Genomic DNA, 19,906 nt, shown 5'->3' on the forward strand with positions numbered 1-19,906 from the left:
AGGCTGATTTCCTGATATTGGGAAATTCTGGATTTTCCCGCTACCTCTCCCTCGCCCCATATATATGTAGCATATATAGTAGATGTATGTATCCTGTTATATTTAGAAAAAAAAATCTTAAATCCCTAACATCATATTTATCTAAATTAGTTGGTATGGTTTGACATGAAAGTATATTTTCCCATCTGGAAAAAAAAAAAGGCAACCTCTGCAGAATTATTCCATCTCTTAGTTATTACCGGTTTTCTTCCTTTCTGAATATGAACTAAGAAAATTATTTTTGAATTATTGGACAAGTAATGCATATCTCTTAAAAAATACATTAAATAGTTGCTTAGGGGCTTATGGACATTTTAACTCAAAATTAACTGAGAGTTTGATTTCCATGTTCTTAATTTCCATGTTCTGTATTTGTTTCCTTACTTTTTGGTAGGGTTTGCAACTATTAAAATAAAGTTGTGTACCAATTATCATTGATAGTAGTTCAAGATAAACAGAAGTTTAGAGTTCGCTGTTTTGAATAGTGTAATAGAAAAAAGTATAATTTGGATAATATCAGGAAAACTTCTTACATTTAAAAAAATAAATATTCATGGGGCAGAAGGGGAAATGAAGATAGTTTTAAAAATACCTGCAGTATCCAATTTTCTTTAAAATAAGCATGAATCAGACTTCAGTGCTTTCAGGAACTAGATTAGTGATATGATATTAATGTGTGAGATTTGGAGTGATTTTTTCCAAAACTTTGTTCGTTACCTAACTTTCTTGCTAAATAAATTTTGAACAGGACTGAAAAGTGTCTGGAAATGCTGTGAAACGTTTCATTTCTAAAGCTCAATTTAGTATCTGCTAGAAGAGTTCTAGAAAAAGCATGTATCTGCCATCAAGGAGAGTGTCATGATTACGAGCCTGCACAGTTGGCTTTTGATGATTAGTCTTGTTCTTAAAGGAATATTAAGGACATGGTTTGAGATATTAGGAAATGTCTACTTATTCTAGAAGAGCAGCATGACCAGATGATTCCAAATGGTGTCCTGAATCTCCTTTTTTGGGGGAGGGAGAGGAGGGGATAAAGAAATTCAGTTGATTAAGGGACAATTCAGGTTGTATATATGGCATTTATATGGCATCTGTTTTCAGAACAATTAGTTTGTAGACTCCTTCCATCTTTAGTAATTCATAGCAGAAATGCATGCAGACTTGACCAGATATGGAAAAAACTGGATGAGGGTACCTGTATTTAACATGTCACTTTAATCATACTAATCAGAGTAAGGAGGCCTTGACTTTTACGTGAAAGACCATAAGAGCTTTGAACATAATTAAGTAACTTGATATAACTTTTTTTTTCCTAACCTAGTGTTTTGAGTACATATTCAGCAGAGATTTTCCTCTTAAGAAAAAGGAATTGTTATGGTTAGTTTTTGCTCTAAGTCTTTTCTTATGGCCCTCTGAAGCAATGAGAGAACTTTTTAAATAACACAAGTGATTTTTGTAGTCCAGTTATTTTTTAGTTTTTTTCTTGTATTAAAAAGTTAAGAAAAGTAAGTCTCTACATGTTTTCTTGGGCTTCAGTGCAAGGAAGTTGTAACTCTTTTCTTCATGGGAGGTTGTATGTGTTTGCAATGTGCAGATAAATATCTGTTTTAAGTAGATGGTCGTGGTTCCGATTTTTTATGATTCCTGCTTTCTCAGGCTTTTTTTTTCCTTAAGCCTCCAATTTACAGCAGAAGTAATGTAATTCAATTTTTTTAATAGTATTTTTAGTGGCTGCCATGTCAAACAATGCTTTATGGAGTTTAAATACTAATCTCCAGTTTGTTTCCACCTCATACACATCAGTATTTACTAATTAAACAGTGTTACTATCTACTGACTCTTCTTGCATCTTTCAAAGTATATTTTGTGATACTGAACGGTTTTGATTCTCTCCTGGTCCCCTATTTGATGTCTGGAATTTTTGTGGTTGTATCATCCCAGTGAGATGACTTTGCTTAGAGAATTTCAGTTTTGTGTAGAATTCCAGAATCTTAATTCATCGAAGTCCATCAAATGCTGACATCTCAGAACACTTTTCTAGCTGAATTCTGGTTTCTAACCCACCAGTCCTTTTGGTGATTTTTAACATATGCAGAGTTACTTCAGTTCTTTTCTTTAGGGCTTAAAGCATTTTAATGTGTATTCATTATTTTCCTCTCCCTTTCACTCCCCCCACCTTTGACGTTTCAGGAGAACTTACATGCTTACATTCTTTTTTGTTCTTCAGTGGAAGACTGTTGACATCGTATATGATTTGGTTTTGTTGCTTGTATCTTTTCTCAATTTTGGATGTACTTGTAACAGTTTTTTTTTTTTTTTTTTTTTCACCACTTATCTGTTTTTTGGCTTAGCCTCTGCAAGAGAAGAGGGAAAGAATCTATCCATCTCCATAGGTGCTGTTCATGTAACTTTGTGTTGAATTTGTGCATATGTGCCCAGAGAACTGGTTCTGATGAGCTACAATGGGGAATACTCTAATCTGTCTGCAAAGGCTTATCAGAGAGTTTCTAGTAAAACTGATCAGTCTGAGATCAAGTGCCTCAGGGAACTGGTTCTCAAAGCAAACTTGAATAAGTGTGTTCCACTGAGCAGTGAAAGCTGTTGTCCTAAACTATGGTGAGTCCAAGTGCCTTGAAGAGGTGCTTTTCTGAATAATTCTTTGTCACAGATGATCCTCTAATATTTACTAGTAATGAGTTCTGGTTTCTCACATTAGTTGAATGCGTGATTTGTGAAGACAACATTGAATGAACTTTAAAAGAAAATTATGATTTTGTTGTAGGTGTTACCAGTACATGTGTGTATGTATATACATATATGTATGCCCAAATGTTTATGTACATCAGTGGAGCTAAGTGAGCAGCGGTGCGAAATACTGTAACTTTTCACTTTAAGAAACAAAATTTGGAATAGTGTTCTTTTAGGAGACAGACATTTAAGCTGTTAGTGATCTGAATTTGCTTTATTCGTATTTTGTCTATGGATATAGGTACACTTGTTTAAATACATTCTTGATAACTCCATAAAGAAATTACTTGAAATAAGAATGGGGAATGGCTTTTCTTAGCTTTGGCTGAAAATGTTTCACAGTAAGTTAAATCCTTACTATAGAAAAGACTAGTCAAAATATTCTTTGACACTTGAATGTATGTGTTTAATAGAAGGGTTTATTAATGGCATACGGTAGGCTATATAGGCAAAAAGATTATGCTTGTATGAATAAAGTATACTTGTTCTGGGTTTCAGAGACCCAGAAAAGTGTGGAGTAAAAAAATTCTAGGTATATCTTTCCAAAACTGACTGAAAAGCAGGTGGCAGGATCTGCTTTTCTAAAACCACAAATATTTGCACATCAGAGATGCATCCAGTTTAGGATTAAAAGCTCAAATCTGCACCCGTATCTCATTTTTTGAGAGGCTGAGACGTGTTCACTCCTGCTCCTAGTGCACAGGTGGAATATGTGGTCTCTTTGTGAGTAAATTTGCCACGGTTTTATCTGTAGAAAGTTATATGATTTCCTTTTGTTTCAATACTGTTTATATTAAAATAGTTTCAGAATTCCGTAATATCTTGAATATGCGGAAGAAATGATGGCTGACACTTGGCCATAATGGTGTTCCTAAACTAAAATATTTTGGGTAAAATTTTTAATCTGAACTCTACAAGTAGGCATTAAAACCCCTGTCGTGGTTTAACCTGAGCTACCAATACAATCACGATAGCTACTCACTCACTCCCTCACCCATCCCCCCAATAGGGGAGAGAATCAAAAGGGAAGGGAGAAACTTGGATTGAGATAAACGCAGTTTAATAAAATAACAAAATACTAATACACTACTAGTATATATATATATATATATGTGTATATATATATAAAATAGAAATAAAAGATACTCAAGGCAATTCCCCATGAACTCTGTCCGCACCAAGCAGCCAGTCCCAGGAAGCCAAACCCAGAGGCCTCTGCAAAATGGCAAAAAGCCGACCTAAATGTCCCGACTGAAACTCTCATGGCTGCACCCCAGATAGCGAGAGCAGAAGAGAGGAAAAATATGGAAGGCCCGGATCTCCTTATATCTAAAACGTGAACACTGATGGGATGGAATACTCTCATTGATCAGTCTGGATGTCAGTCAAGCTCTGCCTCATCCATGCCCCCCTTCCTCGATACCTCACGCCTGTGGGCAGAGCACTCAGAGTGTCTTTGGCTCTCAGACCAGAGCAATTAAAAACACTGGCAGTGTCCCAGGTTATCATCTTCTTGTTCTCAAACTATATCCAAATAATGACTGTGCTAGCTATAAAAAAGGAACGTTTCTAGCTGTATGAAGAAAGTTAACCCGTTTTCAGTCAAACCAGCACAACCCTTCATCCTTTATTTGGACGAAAGATACGAGGTTTTGTAGTTTTCTTGATGGTGTTGCCAAAGACCAGTGATCTGAATAATGAAAGGAAGCTAATTGCTTGCTGCTTCTGAAAGACAGTAATATTCATGTTTTTGCCTTAAAATCTGGAATAGAGAACCTTTAAATGTTGTCAAGTAGCTTCTCTGTGCAATGTAACAACAGCAGTTGTACTCTATGTTTGTGGAGGACTTCTTTTGTAATAATACAGCTTAGGCTCTTCTGTTTCATGTAGAATTATAAATATAGGTAGTGGGATGTTATTTAAGGGTGGGAGCTGAAAGATACTTCAGAAGTAATGTGATCTAATTACGTTAATCAGTGCTTTTGTATGTGCACAAGGATTATATCTTACTGAGTATAAATGCCTGAGTCCTGCTGAAATAAAATTTGAAAACAAAATACTAGCATCTAGGCAAAATTCCTGTATTTCAAATGCTGAAAAACTAGCTTCATTCGACTGCCTTCTTACTCAGCATACACATAATGTACTTATAATACATTGATTCAAGGTGTAAAGCATATGTACCTTGGTACAACAAGAGCTTTGTTTTATCCGAACGTAAAAAAATATATTTTTATATATAGTCTACAGAAATATAATGAAAATATGGCAGTTCCTGAGGTCTTTCATCATGGGTAAATTTGTCATGCAGCTAATTAAGATTGTGAAACATGCTTATATGAACAGGAAACGAACAAAGTTTCTGGAAATATTTTTACATTAATATGTCATTTGTTTGGCAGAAAATTGAAATTTAATGAGAATGTGTAGCACTACTAGAAATGAGTGGTATACATAAGCTAACATTTTATTTAGAGGTGTTAGAATTGAGGAATTCCACTTTACAGAAGAAAATAAAGGATTTTTGTAGTATTCTGTTGATGAGAATGGTGATTTGTTCTGAGCTTTGGTATTGGATCATCTCTTAGATCTGTATTGTTTCTGACACTGTTCTTACACTTCTTTCACAGTATATGAGGAGTTTTTAAGTATTTCATTTTTTTTTTCTTCCTACTTTTTAAGGAGTCTACACAGAGAGCAGTGTTGGTTTAGTTTGGTTTTACCTTGCAATTGTTGCCAAAAAATTACATTAACATTTTAATTAAAATCTTATCCAAAATAAGACATCTTCAGTTAAGCAGAGGTGTAAAATCATCTATTGAAGTCCAGGGGAGGTTCTTGCAAAGTCTTCCTCAAGTTCTTAAAGGCTCTGAAAGCTGTCCAAAAATATGATTAACGATTGTGTTGTTTAGTAACCTAGGAGTCTTGAACATGAAACAGGGCAAAAAGAGCATCCTGAAGTGCTTTTTATTGAGCTACAAGGCAATTTAACCATAGTTAGATGCACAAATATGCAAGGAAAATAGTAGTTCTGCACCAAAGTTGTGACTTCAGCACAGAAATTTTCGTCTAGGGAGTTGAAAGAAAAATAATTTTTATGGAAAGATCTTTTATTTTTTTTTTGTGGCAGGTAATGCAAAGATTCTGATAGGAAAAGCTAATATGGCCTCTGATTTTACGTTATTCAACTAGTGAGAAGTTGGAGTTGACCTTTCCTAGTGATTGTGAGGTAGTAGGGTAGCGGTGAAGGGCTATGAAATTGAACAGCCCAAGTTTGATACAGAAAAAAGAGGGAGCCAATGACAGATGAGAGGACAGTGGTAGCTTCGCTAGGATTCACAAGGATTCTGAGTATCCATAGAGCAAAGCTGCATTTGTTAAAATTAAACTAGTGTTGCAGAAAAGAATCAAAATATGGGATGGAAAGGGAGTAGGTGAGATTTTTCAGTAGTGTGGAGAAGGAGGAATAATTTTTGTGTTTTGTCTGTGTTGCTCTGGTAGTTTAGTGGTGGATTAACTTAGTCTCTCTGATTTTATACTGACATTGTGTAAAGTCTTCTCCCTCAGAATAAGGAGGAGTTAAATTTGTACTTCCTTAATAACTCTAAGCAGTTTATTGCTGCCTCTCAGCTGTGAAATTTTGCTGTTTCATTATTTCCAAAGTATCATCTCAACACTTCTGTCTGCTGCCAGCCAGACTTTATGGTGTCAGGGCGACCTCTCTCTCCTCTGGCATGTGTGTGGAAGAGGGCTACTACCATCAGTCTGTTTAGAGCTGATGTTGGAAAAGAGGAGAGTGTAAAGGGTTTAGCTATGTGTTAGCTATGTCAGTAACGTGTTAGCAGAAGTGCCAGGCTAGTGAATAATGGAGAACAGAGCATCTAAATGTATGGGTAAGGAACCTGGAAGACTTACAGTCAGAATGTGAGATTATTGAAAGAGGTTCAAGCTACAGGTGATGTGTAAGTTAAAGACCCCAGTGACAGAATGAGATTTCTAGTTTGGGTGAAAGGAGACAATTCTAGATGAAGTGATTTCATCTGAGAAGGTGGTGATTGAATTTGAAGGCTAAGATGTGAAAGGAAAAGAAAGAAAACCACTGACAAAACCCTCAGGAATCTTCATAGAAAACAGCAGAGAATGAGGATAATCTGCTTAGAAGAAAAGCTGAAGGAGTGATTTCATAAGTAAGAAGTGGATGTCATAAAAACTGGTGAAGGATATTTCGTGAAGAAGTAAACTATGTTTTACTGTGGGAAGGGTCAAGGAGGTTGCAGATAGAATATTGGTTTTGCTGTGTGTCTGAGAAGTTATTAGGAATTTTGGCAAGAACACTCTTCATTGTTAAAGGCAATTTTTTTTTAAGGACGAAATGAACAGAGGAAAACTTCAGGGAGCAGTTGTAAATAGTGAATGCTTTGAGCTTGGCATTGAAAAGACAAGAAGTACGATGATAGTCTTACAGATACATAAGGCACAAATGTTCTAGTGTGATTCTATTTTTCTATACCTTACAATATACGAACCTGTAAAAAAAAATATATGTGTATCTATAGGTTAATAAAGTTACTTTGTTCAGTTTCAGGGTTAATTTTTTTCAGTTAGTAACACAATCTGTGTTCAAATGGAAGAACAGAGATAAGGTTAAAACTATTCCATATGTACACTATAAAAAGATGTCTATGTATATGCAGGCAGTTACCATAGGGAATTTTTGTAAATTATAATTTAAAAAATTTTGAACTTTCCCTTATAGCAGAGAGAAACTAGTTGCTTTAAAGAGTATCTGATAAATATATGCATAGCAGGTTTTGTTCATTACTTCATTGTTTCTAAATTATGTTAAAGGAAGAGCAACTGTGCATAAGAATATAATAGTTTGGCCTGAAAGATATATTTTAAATGCCTTTAGATGTCTTGACTCTGCTTGCAACTGTTAATAACAGTACTTCAGGAGCTAAGATGGCAAACTGATATATTTTTATTGTAACGTATTTTCAAAATAGCTTGGAAAATAATAGCATTAAGAAAAGAAGATCTGCCAACAATTGATGTTAAATATCCGTTGTTTCCCAGTTATGTTTTGCATATTTATTTGTTGTGGTATGTAGTATTGTTCTAACATTGTTTTAATGCTTCGTTTGTAAAATTTATGTGCAATAATATTAAACCTGAAGGAGGAATCTTGCTTGCCAAAAGCTAATTTGGCAAATATGTTTTTGCAGGTATCTTTTGATTTATAATCCTACGGAACAAGAGCGATTTTCAGTTGTTTCAGTCAATGTGAATTCACCCAGAGTTAAATTATTATGTCCTTTGGGAAGAGCTGTTGTTGTCCAGATCAGTGCTATTTGGGATGGAGCAACTACAGTATCACATGAAGCATATCAGGTATGCTACTCTTAAGTAAAAAGCTTTGAGGTCTTTTTTTGACAGATACAGCTTCACAGTTAAAAGAAAACAGAAAGTGTACTTCAAATATTGGCAATTCTGTCTTCTGCAGGTAATGCCATTAATTCAGTCATTTTAAGGAAAAAACACCTTGTATATTTAGCATTAATGTTTGTTAAATTGATAAGTTATTAAACTTTTTTGATATGGTGTATTACATTTAAAAGTTCAGTTTCAGCTGCATGAACACAAAATACTGGATATGTGTCTTTTCCCCTACCTTTCTAAAACAGTTTTGTCCTTCAAGTGATAGTCTATACACACAGTCACAGTCTGTATGCGCTCATGCACTTCAAGCTGGAAGATTTTGAAGTGTAATGGCTTAAGTAGTTAGATTCTGATTTTTTTTTTCTTTTTATTTTGTTTTTTTTCTCTTTCTGTGTGTCTTCCAGATATTGACGCTAGGTAGTAATCTCTATTACTCTTCTACTCAGGCTAGACAGATGACTTCGAGTCCACATCTTGTTTTTGGTTTTAAACAAAGTTTCTGCGAATTTTTGAATCATACGTCATTATAGAACATTGTCCTCAATGATCACACATCAGAAACAGTATTTTGTTAAATTCTTGATGATATAATATTAGTGTATTATTGTAATAGTACTGTGTCACTTTCAGGCTGAAATTCTTAGTCTGATTGCTTTTGACTTGGCAGCTAAGTTGAACTTATTTCATGATAATGTTCCTGTGAAGATAATTCAGTAAGTGTCTTCAGTTGTCCTTCAGTTGTGGATTAACCCTAGTAAGCAGCTCAGCCCTGCACAGCCAGTTGCTCACTTCCCCCAGTGAGATGGGGGAGAGAACTGGAAGGGTAACAGTGAGAAAATTCAGTGATTGAAATAAAGACAGTTTAATAGGTAAAGGAAAAGCAGTGCATGCAAGCAAAGCAGAACAAGGGATTCATTCACCACTTCCCATTGGCCCACAGGTGTTCAGCCATCTCCAGGGCAGCGGCACTCCATCACATGTAACTGTTACTTGGGAAGACAAACACCATCACTGCCTATGTCCCATCTTCCTCCTTCTTGCAGCTTTTGTTGCTGAGCACAATGCCATATGGTCTGCAGTATCTCTTTGGTCACTTGGGGTTGGCTGTCCCAGCTGTGTCCCCTCCCAGGAGGCAGAGCAAAATCAAGTCCTATTAAAATGTATTTTACTGGCTTATGCCAGGTGGAATAAATCTGTTGGCTGTTGTCAAGGATTTAATGTACTAGGTGCATTTATTCTGGAAGTAATGGAGGGCAGTGAAGGGGATGCCCTAAAAAACATGATTTATCTAATTGATAAAGTGCTTCTTAGTTGCTACTTTGTCAACTTCTTGTGCACCCCCATCCTCCTTGCTGGTGCTGCAGCATGAGAAGCAGAGAAGGCTCTGATGCTGCATAAGCAGTGCTCGGTGATAGCTGAAACATCTTTGTGTTGTCCACATAGTTTCTATGAAAACATAACACAACTTGAGCTACTATGAAGTAAAAGGAGTTACTATGAGCATAAATTTAGTATAAAAAGTTGATACTTTGATATTTTTAATAATGGCTTCTTCTTTGCTCCCAACAGGTCTCTTTCGTGGCGCATCTACCACCTCTGGGACTTGCAGTTTACCAGCTTTTGGAGGTTGAGAATTCAGAAGCAGTTTTAGCAGACTATAATATATACATGAGGAATAGTAGGCAGGAGAAGCCAGACAGACTATTCAAGATAAAAGAAATGCAGAATTCTATGGATAATATAATATTAGAAAATTCCTACATGAAACTGTGGTTTTCTGGAATGTCTGGATTACTGGAGGTGTGTTGCATTGTATTTCAGAACACTATATTTTACTTTTTCAAGAACTTCTGTTCTTATTTGTGGAAACCCAAATGTGTCAACTATTTCAAACCTGATCCTCTGTCCTTAGAAAATAAATACCAAAGAAGATGGTAAAAGTCATCAAATGAAGGTGGAGTTTGCTTGGTATGGAACTACAAGTAACCGGGATAAAAGTGGAGCTTATCTCTTCTTACCTGATGGAGATGCCAAGGTAAGTCTTGCATTTGCAGGGAAATTATAATCTTGAAGTGAAGCATTACCACAGTATCCCAGTATGTTTGGGATTGGCAGGGACCTCAAAAGGTCATCTAGTCCAATCCCCCTGCTGGAGCAGGAACGCCTAGGTGAGGTCGCACAGGAACACGTCCAGGTGGGTTTTGAATCTCTCCGGGGAAGGAGACTCCACAGCCTCCCTGGGCAGCCTGTTCCAGTGCTCTGTCACCCTAACTGAGAAGAAGTTTTTTCTCAAATTTAAGTGGAACCTTTTGTGTTCCAGCTTGCTCCCATTACCCCTTGTCCTATCATTGCCACCGAGAAGAGCCTGGCTCCATCCTCATGGCACTCACCCTTTATATATTTATAAACATTAATGAGGTCACCCCTCAGTCTCCTCTTCTCCAAACTAAAGAGACCCAGCTCCCTCAGCCTTTCTTCATAAGGGAGGTGCTCCACTCCCTTCATCATCTTTGTTGCCCTGTGCTGGGCTCTCTCCAGCAGTTCCCTGTCCTTCTTGAACTGAGGGCCCCAGAACTGCACACAATATTCCAGATGGGGTGTCACCAGGGCAGAGTAGAGGGGCAGGAGAACCTCTCTGGACCTACTAACCACCACCCTTGTAATACACCCGAGGATGCCACAGGGCACAGTGCTGGCTCATGGTCATCCTGTTGTCCACCAGGACCCCCAGATCCCTTTCCCCTACACTGCTCTCTAATATGTCATTTCCCAACCTATTCTGGAACCTGGGGTTGTTCCTGCCCAGATGCAGGACTCTACGCTTTCCCTTGTTAAATTTCATCAGGTTATTCCCTACCCAACTCTCCAGCCTGTCCAGGTCCCACTGGATGCCAGCACAGCTTTCTGGCGTGTCAGCCACTCCTCCCAGCTTAGTGTCATCAGCAAACTTGCTGATAGTACACTCAATTCCCTCGTCCAAATCGTTAATGAATATATTGAATGATACTGGCCCCAGTACTGACCCCTGAGGCACTCCACTAGATACTGGCCTCCAACTAGACTCCGCACCATTGACTACCACTCTCTGGCTTCTCTCTTTAAGCCAGTTTGCAACCCACCTCACTACTCTATTGTCCAAACCACACCTCCTCAACTTAGCTGTGAGGATGCTGTGGGAGACTGTGTCAAAGGCTTTGCTGAAGTCAAGGTAGACCACATCCACCACTCTGCCATCATCCATCTACCTTGTTACATTCTCATAAAAGGCTATGGGGTTGATCAAGCATGACTTACCCTTGGTAAAGCCATGCTGACTGCCCCTAATGACCCTCTTATCCTTGATATGCCTTGAGATGGCACCAAGGACAAGCTGTTCCATCACTTTCCCAGGGACAGAGGTGAGGCTGACCGGTCTATAATTACCCTGGCCCTCCTTCTTGCCCTTTTTGGAGTCTGGAGGGACATTTGCTTTCCTCCAGTCCTCAGGCACCTCTCCCGTTTCCCAAGAGTTGGCAAAGATGATGGAGAGCGGTCCAGCAATGACTTCAGCCAGCTCCCTCAGCACCCACGGGTGCATCTCATCTGGACCCATGGATTTATGGATGTCCAGACTATTTAATTGCTCCCTCACCCAGTCCTCATCGACTAAAGGAAACTCCTCCATTGACCTGGCTTCATCCGGGGTCTCAGGGGTACAGGGTTCCCCAGGACAGCCTCCAGCAGAGTAGACAGAGACAAAGAAGGCATTCAGCAATTCTACCTTCTCTGTGTCTTCTGCCACCAGGGCACCCACCTCATTCATCAGTGGGCCTACATTGCCTCTGGTATTAGTTTTATCTGCTATGTGTTTGAAAAAGTTGTTCTTGCTGTCCTTGACCCCTCTCGCCAGCTGTAATTCTAAGGAGGCCTTGGCTATCGTAGTTGCCTTCCTACATTCTCTAACAGGAGCCTTATATTCCTCCCAAGTGGCCAGCCCCTGCTTCCATGACCTGTAAACTCTCCTCTTCTGCTTGAGCATACCCAACAGATCCCTATTCAACCACGCAGGCCTTCTGGCTCCCTTCCTCGACTTCCTACGTGTGGGGATGCTCTCATCCTGAGCATGGAAGAAGCAATCTCTGAATGCAATCCAGCTCTCTTGGGCCCCTTTTCCTTCAAGCAGTCTTGCCCATGGGATTTCCCCCAGCAATTGCTTGAAAAGGCCGAAGTTAGCTCTGCTGAAGTCTAGGGTTGCAATTCTACTTGCTATTCTGTTCCTGCCACACAAGATCCTGAACTCCACCATCTCGTGGTCACTGCAACCCAGGCAGCCCTCAACCTTTACTGCTTCGACCAGACCCTCCTAGTTAGTGAGGATGAGATCCAGCAGTGCACCTCTCCTAGTCGGCTCCTCCACCATCTGCATGAGGAAGTTATCATCAGTGCACTGGAGGAACCTCCTGGACTGTGGCTGGCTGGCTGAATGGTCCTTCCAGCAAACATCAGGGAAGTTAAAATCACCCACAACAACCAGGGCCTGTGACTGGGAGGCCACCCTCAGCTGCCCATAGAAGGCTTCATCAACTTCCTCAGCCTGATGTGGTGGCCTATAACAGACACCTACAACAGTATCACCCCTGCCAGCCTGCCCCTTAATTCTGACCCATACACTCTCAGCTCGCTCCTCATCTGCTCATGGGCAGAATTTAGTACATTGTAGTTGCTCTCTCACATAGAGAGAAACTTCACCACCATGCCTGGCTGGCCTGTCTTTCCTGAAAAGGGCGTAGCCATCCATGACCACATTCCAGTCATGTGAGCTGTCCTACCATGTTTCTGTAGTTGCCACCAGATCATAATCTCCCGACTGAACACAGGATTCTGACTCCTCCTGCTTATTCCTCATGCTGCGTGCATTGGTGTACAGGCATTTCAGGGAGCGAGCAGAGCACACCAGTTTCTCCCTAGGGGCATAGGAGGCCACCTGGTCCTCATCAGTTTTAGAATGCTGCCCCACTGGGATAAGCCCAGCTACAACCCCATCCCCCTTCGAGCCTAGTTTAAAGCTCTCCAAATGAGTCCAGCTAATTCCTGCCCCAGCATCCTTTTGCCCCTGCGAGATAAACCTTTCCTGTGTAACACTGTCTGGACTGGAGTCTTATAAAACCAGCCATTATCAAAAAATCCAAAGCCCTGCCTGTAGCACCAGTCTTGGAGCATTCTTGGAGCATTCTGCAAAGACAGATAGGAAGAGCTAGTATTCCCCAACCCTGAAATATGGCTATGTGGCTAAAAATAATGACATCTGTTATTGAAATGATTGGCAGGACTTCATACTTCATAACCCTAGATTTGGGTAAAAACACAGCTTTACTTTGAAAGTTTAAAAATGTACACAATATTTAAGATAGGCTTTGCAAGAAATCCAGTGAGATGTGAACATTTGCTATCAGTAAAATAAGTTCACTTTCACTTCCTGTGGTGATTGTATAGGACATACTGATTCATTTCTACATTTCTTCAGTTTTCTGATTCTTCAGATTTCTTTATTGTGAATGAGCGGCTTCCAGTTCAGAGTGTAGTACTTTTTAGCTGATATTAGCATATGTAGTTTAATATAGTAATTAAGATACTGAGTCCCAAGTGATGAATATAATGACAGAGTAGCAAGCAACTATTCTGATTTATTATACTTGTCTAGGGTTATCGGTATTTTTAGCTACATAATTATTGGAGGGCAACAGCATACTCCTATTAGTTTTGAAATTGTAAATTGTGAAAGGACAGTGTTCTTACACTGACTTAATTATCATGCAGAATCTACTGTACAACTTTGGAAACTGGAAAAGTGGCATTTCAGAAAGGAAATGGTGAAATAATGAACACTTTTAAGAAGCTAGTTAGTTTGCAGAATATTTCTTCTGCTCAGTTTCTCCTGGGAAAACTTAAGTTGCTTCCATAAAGCAAGCTTAGAGTTTGATGTTTACCAGTTCAGGAAATAGGCAAGAGTAATCATTCTGGTTTTTGTTGTTGTTATATGTGTGGATCAGTCTGAAAGTAGACAGAACAGTTTCCTTTCCTTTTAGTATTCTGTCCTAGAAGCACGTATTTTCATATCTGTGAGCTGGCAGTTTTAAACCTTTTAGTATATTTAGTCTCGTAATTATTTGCGTGATTTACATTCAACAGGGTTCAGTCATTCTTAATGATTCTGTCCCTGCTGTCTCTGAAGTCTCAAAGTAGCTCAGTGGCAGCCTTGAGTCAGGACACCAGTGTGAAGTCCAGAACAACAACACAGAGCAGATGCTCCATGCAGCAGCTCTGGAGATGAGGCAGTGCTCCTATCATGTCTTTGTATTTTCTGCAAAACAGAACAAAAGCAAGGTACCAGCAAAAAAGACAGGCAGTATCTTAATTTTTTAAAATGTCTGTGCTGCTTAACTTATTGACAATGTTATCAAGGTTTGGAAGGAAGGGACTTCCGTGGACCTCACAACAAATGTAAACAAAAGCATCCTGCCTATGCAGGCAAAACATGTTTGTATCTCTGGTGATTTTGTGAAGGATGACCAACTCTGTAAACTTGTTAGATCTGGGAACGGGGCAAATCAGTATTCAATAAACTTTGAAATGGTTAGATGTCTGTATTTTCTTCTCTGTATTCAAGATGAGCTAGTATGTGATGATCTACTTACAAGCCTGCTCAGTATCAATAAGGAATAGAAAAGGACTCCCAAGGAGTCAGATGCTGAAGTGTTTGGGGGATCAATGTGAGTGGTTCATTTTCTTGTTTTACAAATAAATTTTTCAGAATCAAAGTGGATTTCTTTGATAGACCAGACTGGGAAGCTGCAGTTCTCCCTCAGGCAGCTGTGTCTATGCACGTGTGTATGAGTTGCTGTATGTACTTACGTACTAACAGAATATACAAGAAAATATACTGCATATTTTTTTTGTCCGACAGGATCCCTAGTGCTAGGACTTTTCTCCTTTTTTTCCTCTTCACACTTTATCTCCATGGTTGGACTTCCTTTACTGATGATGATCTCTGCATAGCTGCAGAGGCTGCTACTAGCTTCAAAAAACTATTTTTATGACAGGTCCTTTTTTAATATGTCAGGGTTACCTCTTGCTTGTACTTCTCACAGAATAACACGTATCTGAGTTTTCTAAATACCTGGCTTTCAAAACTAAGCAAAATATAATGGTATCTTTCTGCATTTTTATAAATGAGTTTGGGGTGTTCCACTGCCCAAAAGGAGAGAGACTATCCATTTAGAGTATCCTGCTGGATCTGTCTTCAGATCTGGCCTGTCAAAAGGGTAGAGGACCTTCATTCAAGCATAGCAGCCTTATTTTTAATGCCTGTCCTGTTTTTGCATGTCTGATAACAAGAAAAGACAAGTACGCAAGCACCGCTACCTGGCAGGTACTCAAAATACTCAAGAATCAGCTGCCCTTGAAGTCTCTGTTCTTTCCTTGGTGCTATGTATTTTCCTCAGACGTCATGACTGTCATTTAAAAATCTGCCCCCATATTGGGGGGGTTGGTTTTGGAGACAAAAGTATTAAAGTGACAACCATCTTCTACCAAGTAATTCTTAAAACTCAGTGCTCCAGAGCTCATAGTATTTGATTTTTATTCCCCACCACCCCCAACTCAGTATAACCTCAAACCTTTCCAAATGAAGGGTAGTCAGCTATTGAGAGGCAACTTTTCCTGTAGGCTTTGTCTTGTGTTCTTTTTTTAAAATCTCAGGCATATCAAGAGCGATTCAGTCAGTGTTGGAAAGCTTTCCTCTAGGCATAGTTGATTTGATTTCCACACCAATAGTGCACTGCACTGTCAGAAATTTCTAGGCCATGCTAAGATAGTTTATATTGCTTCACTTGACTACAGGGGGAAAGGCTTGCTGCCCATGCTTCATGCCTTCAGGCTGCAATATGCCATGCCAGCTTCTATGCAGGGCAGTAAACCTTTAAGTGAAGGCATCTCTCCAGTTGTCTCCGCCCCCTGGCACTTAGGCACCCCATTTGATGCCAAGTATTTTAAGATATCATAGGGAGCTATGGGATATTATTTTGCTCCAAGTATTCTCTCTTAAAATTTCTAGCTCACTTCTCTCGCCACTCTGTCCTTCAAGGCAAGGTTGTTGTATTTCTCTTGAATAAGAGTACTGAAAAACACTTTCTGGACCCTTTGACCCATAGTTCTGTTATCCTGTTTCTGAAAATACTGCTTTCCAGGCTAAACAAAACCTACAGCAGCAGGCTACTTAATCTTCTACAACAGAACTCATTCCAGTGGAGCTGAGTGGAACAGATTTTACAGTAGTCACATTCATTTTAACTGTTTAGATGTGTAGTCTTGGGAGTACCACTGGGTATTAGACCCAGATATTTTTATTCCTAGTTTAGTGTCTGAGTAATCATAGAGTCCTTCACTCTGGAAGGTCATTTAATCCAATCTCCCTCTCAGAGTAAATACTGAATTTAGACCAGGGCTTTGTCCAGTAAATTTTGCAAATAGCTCTATCATTTTTTCCTTCCACTTAGAAATGAAAGTGGTTTCTCTCTTAGGAGGCCCGTTTCTGCATTTTGGTCAGACTTCCACATCAAAGTATCTTTGTATTTCAAATCCAGGACCATGATTGTTTCACAGGGCTCTGTGCATCTCTCCAAGGATCTTTACAGTGATACTGTAATAATTTCACGTTCAACACATGAAGATGTTTTGGTGCTTAAAAGCCTGATTCAGTGAAATGTTTTCAGCATGGCAAACCTGGTCAGTTGTCTGCTTATAGGTTCTGAACTTTTTATGTCTCCTGATGACTATCAAGAAATCACTTCCTAAGATTTTTGTTTTTCTAGTTACTAAATATGGATTAAGAGGCTTCCCTGTTCTCTCAGTACATTTTTCTTCCTTTTTTCTCATTTGCCCAACAATTGGGAAGCAACAGACGTCCTTGAGAACTTGAGTATACATCATTCCTCTGCTCTTGGTGTCAGAACTTGTCTAACCCCTAAAGCCACGAGAGCATGTGCCTTTATGACTCTCTTTACTCATGTGTACCTTTTCCCTGCAGTGTGTCTGAACTAAAGGCTTGCAAACTGATTTTGGTACATTTCTCTCTTTTTTAAAAAAAAAATAATAATTAATTTCAGACAATATTTGCAAAATGGCAGTTCCTTTTCTTTCCTATCACCTTTTCTTTCCATATAGTTCAGAACGGTAATTATGATTGCCTTTATCTTCAACTGGGAGCTGATCTGGCTACATATGGAGCTTGGAGACCGAGTGTGTAAACTTGGTGTTTGTGGCAATATCACATAATCTGAGAGCTGTTAAATGCATCTTATTTCAGTTTTCTACTTGTGTAGGAACAACATATTTTGGTACTTGTCAATGTCACAATAATGTTTCATACTAAGAAGCTTGATGGAACAGTGTTCCTTCCAAGTATTTTTTTTTTACTATTTAAAAAAATTACTTCAAGTAATTTTTAATTATTTTAATAAGAGTACAACCTTTTGCGTTCCATTGTCACCCATCCAGCATCTCTCCATTTTGCTGGTTTGATCCCGGATAGCTCCAGTGAGAGCCTTACTGAGAAATGTTCTTACAAACAACAGAAATAAGCCCATAAGATGCATATTACTTTGCTAACAGAATGTATTTGATAGGCTGATGTTTTTGTGAGTAGTATTCTCCTAAGTAGTAATTAGTGAGGGTATTTGCTTGGCCTGAGGACCCCAGGTTTCTCAATTAATTTTGTGAGAGTTCCTTTAGCTGCTGTTTCAGTCCTTCATTGCTAACTTGAAGCTCTTCATGTTGCCCTGCAGGTAGGATTTTGAAGGGTTTGATTATTCCACCTTCCTGTCAGTAATCCAGTTTGTCTGTGGGATGGTAATCTAAACATACTTCTAGGAGCATGTAGTCACCAGGTTAAATGAGTTTGTCTTCTCTAGCTGTGTGTGATAGATAAGCAGATAGATAGCAACGTCTGTTGCCAGAAGAAAGGGGGAGATTCAGTCTGCATTTACTGATCTTGGCAGTTTTTCGTGGAGATAAGAGAACCAAAAACCAGCTCAAATTCTAACCTAAGATGTGGTCTTCAAGTTTCCTTTATCCCAGATGGTTATTTCCTTTGGCTTCTGTGCCCTCCTAATACTATGCTGCTCCTGTATTTGTCAGCTAGGAAATAGGTTTTGCGTAGTAACTCTTGTCTGTCTTGATAAGATGAGACCCCTTGGAAGTATGCCATCATTATTTAATGTCAATTGTTAAGAAGTCAGAAAGACTCTTTACTCACTTGGGTTTTATACCGATTAACAGGATAAAATGTTGCTGTGATGATCTGTGGAAAAAAACCCTCTTTTCCTAAAACAACCCGTCTTACTGAAGTGTAAGCAACTATGATTCCTGTACCAAACTCGTGTGCAAAGTACTCCCATAGTTGATAGCTGCAGAGTAGCCTCTTGGAGCTCTGGCCAAGCTTTTATTAAATGATGTTCTGTCTGAAGTTTTAAGAATAAATATGTAAATAGAAAGGCAAGCTTTTAGTCTTCAGAAGTTGCAGTTTATTCTTTTATACAATACTTCTTGAAATATTCTCTGTCAATGTATATATAGTTATATGCTCAAAGATGAACAGATTATATGTACTGGTACTTGTTGTCTGACATGCATTGCCTCTGTGTAAGTAATCTTGATTTCGTCTCTTCCTCAATATGTGTTTGGTCTTTGGTTTCGTTGCTTGAGAAGAAAGAGAATGTTCTGTCCTTGTTACAACATTGGTACATACAGGAGGAGGACAGCCACACTCTAAGAGCTTTCTGCTTAGATACCTCTGAATAATGTGTCTTTCTAGTATTTTGTTTGTTTTTTTGAGTTAAGTCTTTATTATTGCAGTTACTTTGTAGTAGTAGTTGGAGGTGTTGTAATTTCATTTTTGACTTTCAACACACTTAATATCTAACCCATTTTTACCTTTGTAGCCATCCATGTATTTCTATATAGTGTACACAGTTCAGTTTGGGATCAACTGTTTTAGAAAAAAGTCATCATTTGCTTAGCCAAGACTCAAAATACTGTGACTACGTGGACAAATAATTTTCTTCATCTCTTTGGTTTGCATGTGGATAGGTGAAACTTCTGGCAGTCTTTGAGAGACATTAATAAGAAGCCAGTGTCTCTCTGGAGGTTTCTTAATGGTTCCCAGCTCTAGCTTGCATTGCAGGGGGCAGCTGTAGCTGCTTTTGATGAAGAAAAAGCTCTTTCAAACTGATCCACAAGACAGTGAAGAGGCAGCTTTCCCCATGCAGTGTGTACCACTGATACAGCAAACTGTGAGCAAACCAAACAGTCAAACCATTTGCCACAGATTATGGAACTACAGTATCTGATTAGTGGTTAGCAAGCATAACTTTGATAGCAGAAAAGCTCCATCCAGATGTTTGCAGTATTAATACGTTACTGTGTTTAACTGTAGACCTTGTATCCATTAATCCTCATAAAATACCTGTGAGATATGCAGTGAAGGTTATCTTAGTTTTAGCTAAAGGAAAAGTGAGGCTCTGAAGAAAAGTTTCTGAATTTCAGATTAGGAGTAATTTTTTAGTTACCAGTTTTCAGACTAGACTTAGAGAACAGTTTAAAAACTTAAGGTACTATTTAATATTTATTAAGTACTTTGATTTAT

At 38.8% G+C, this 19,906-nt stretch overlaps 1 protein-coding gene across 2 annotated transcripts in view; it reads left to right on the forward strand.

Annotated features, from left to right (window-relative positions):
- The window catches only part of MAN2A1 (mannosidase alpha class 2A member 1), a 114,569-nt gene that overhangs the window by 66,389 nt on the left and 28,274 nt on the right, over nt 1-19,906 (forward strand). For both annotated transcript variants that reach the window (XM_065860343.2, XM_071802680.1), the window contains 3 exons: nt 8,013-8,178; nt 9,796-10,026; nt 10,139-10,261. In XM_065860343.2, coding sequence (XP_065716415.1) covers nt 8,013-8,178; nt 9,796-10,026; nt 10,139-10,261 — 520 coding nt within the window. The remainder of the gene's footprint in view (nt 1-8,012; nt 8,179-9,795; nt 10,027-10,138; nt 10,262-19,906) is intronic.

Source organism: Patagioenas fasciata, chromosome Z, assembly GCF_037038585.1.
Source record: "Patagioenas fasciata isolate bPatFas1 chromosome Z, bPatFas1.hap1, whole genome shotgun sequence".
NCBI lineage: Eukaryota > Metazoa > Chordata > Aves > Columbiformes > Columbidae > Patagioenas > Patagioenas fasciata.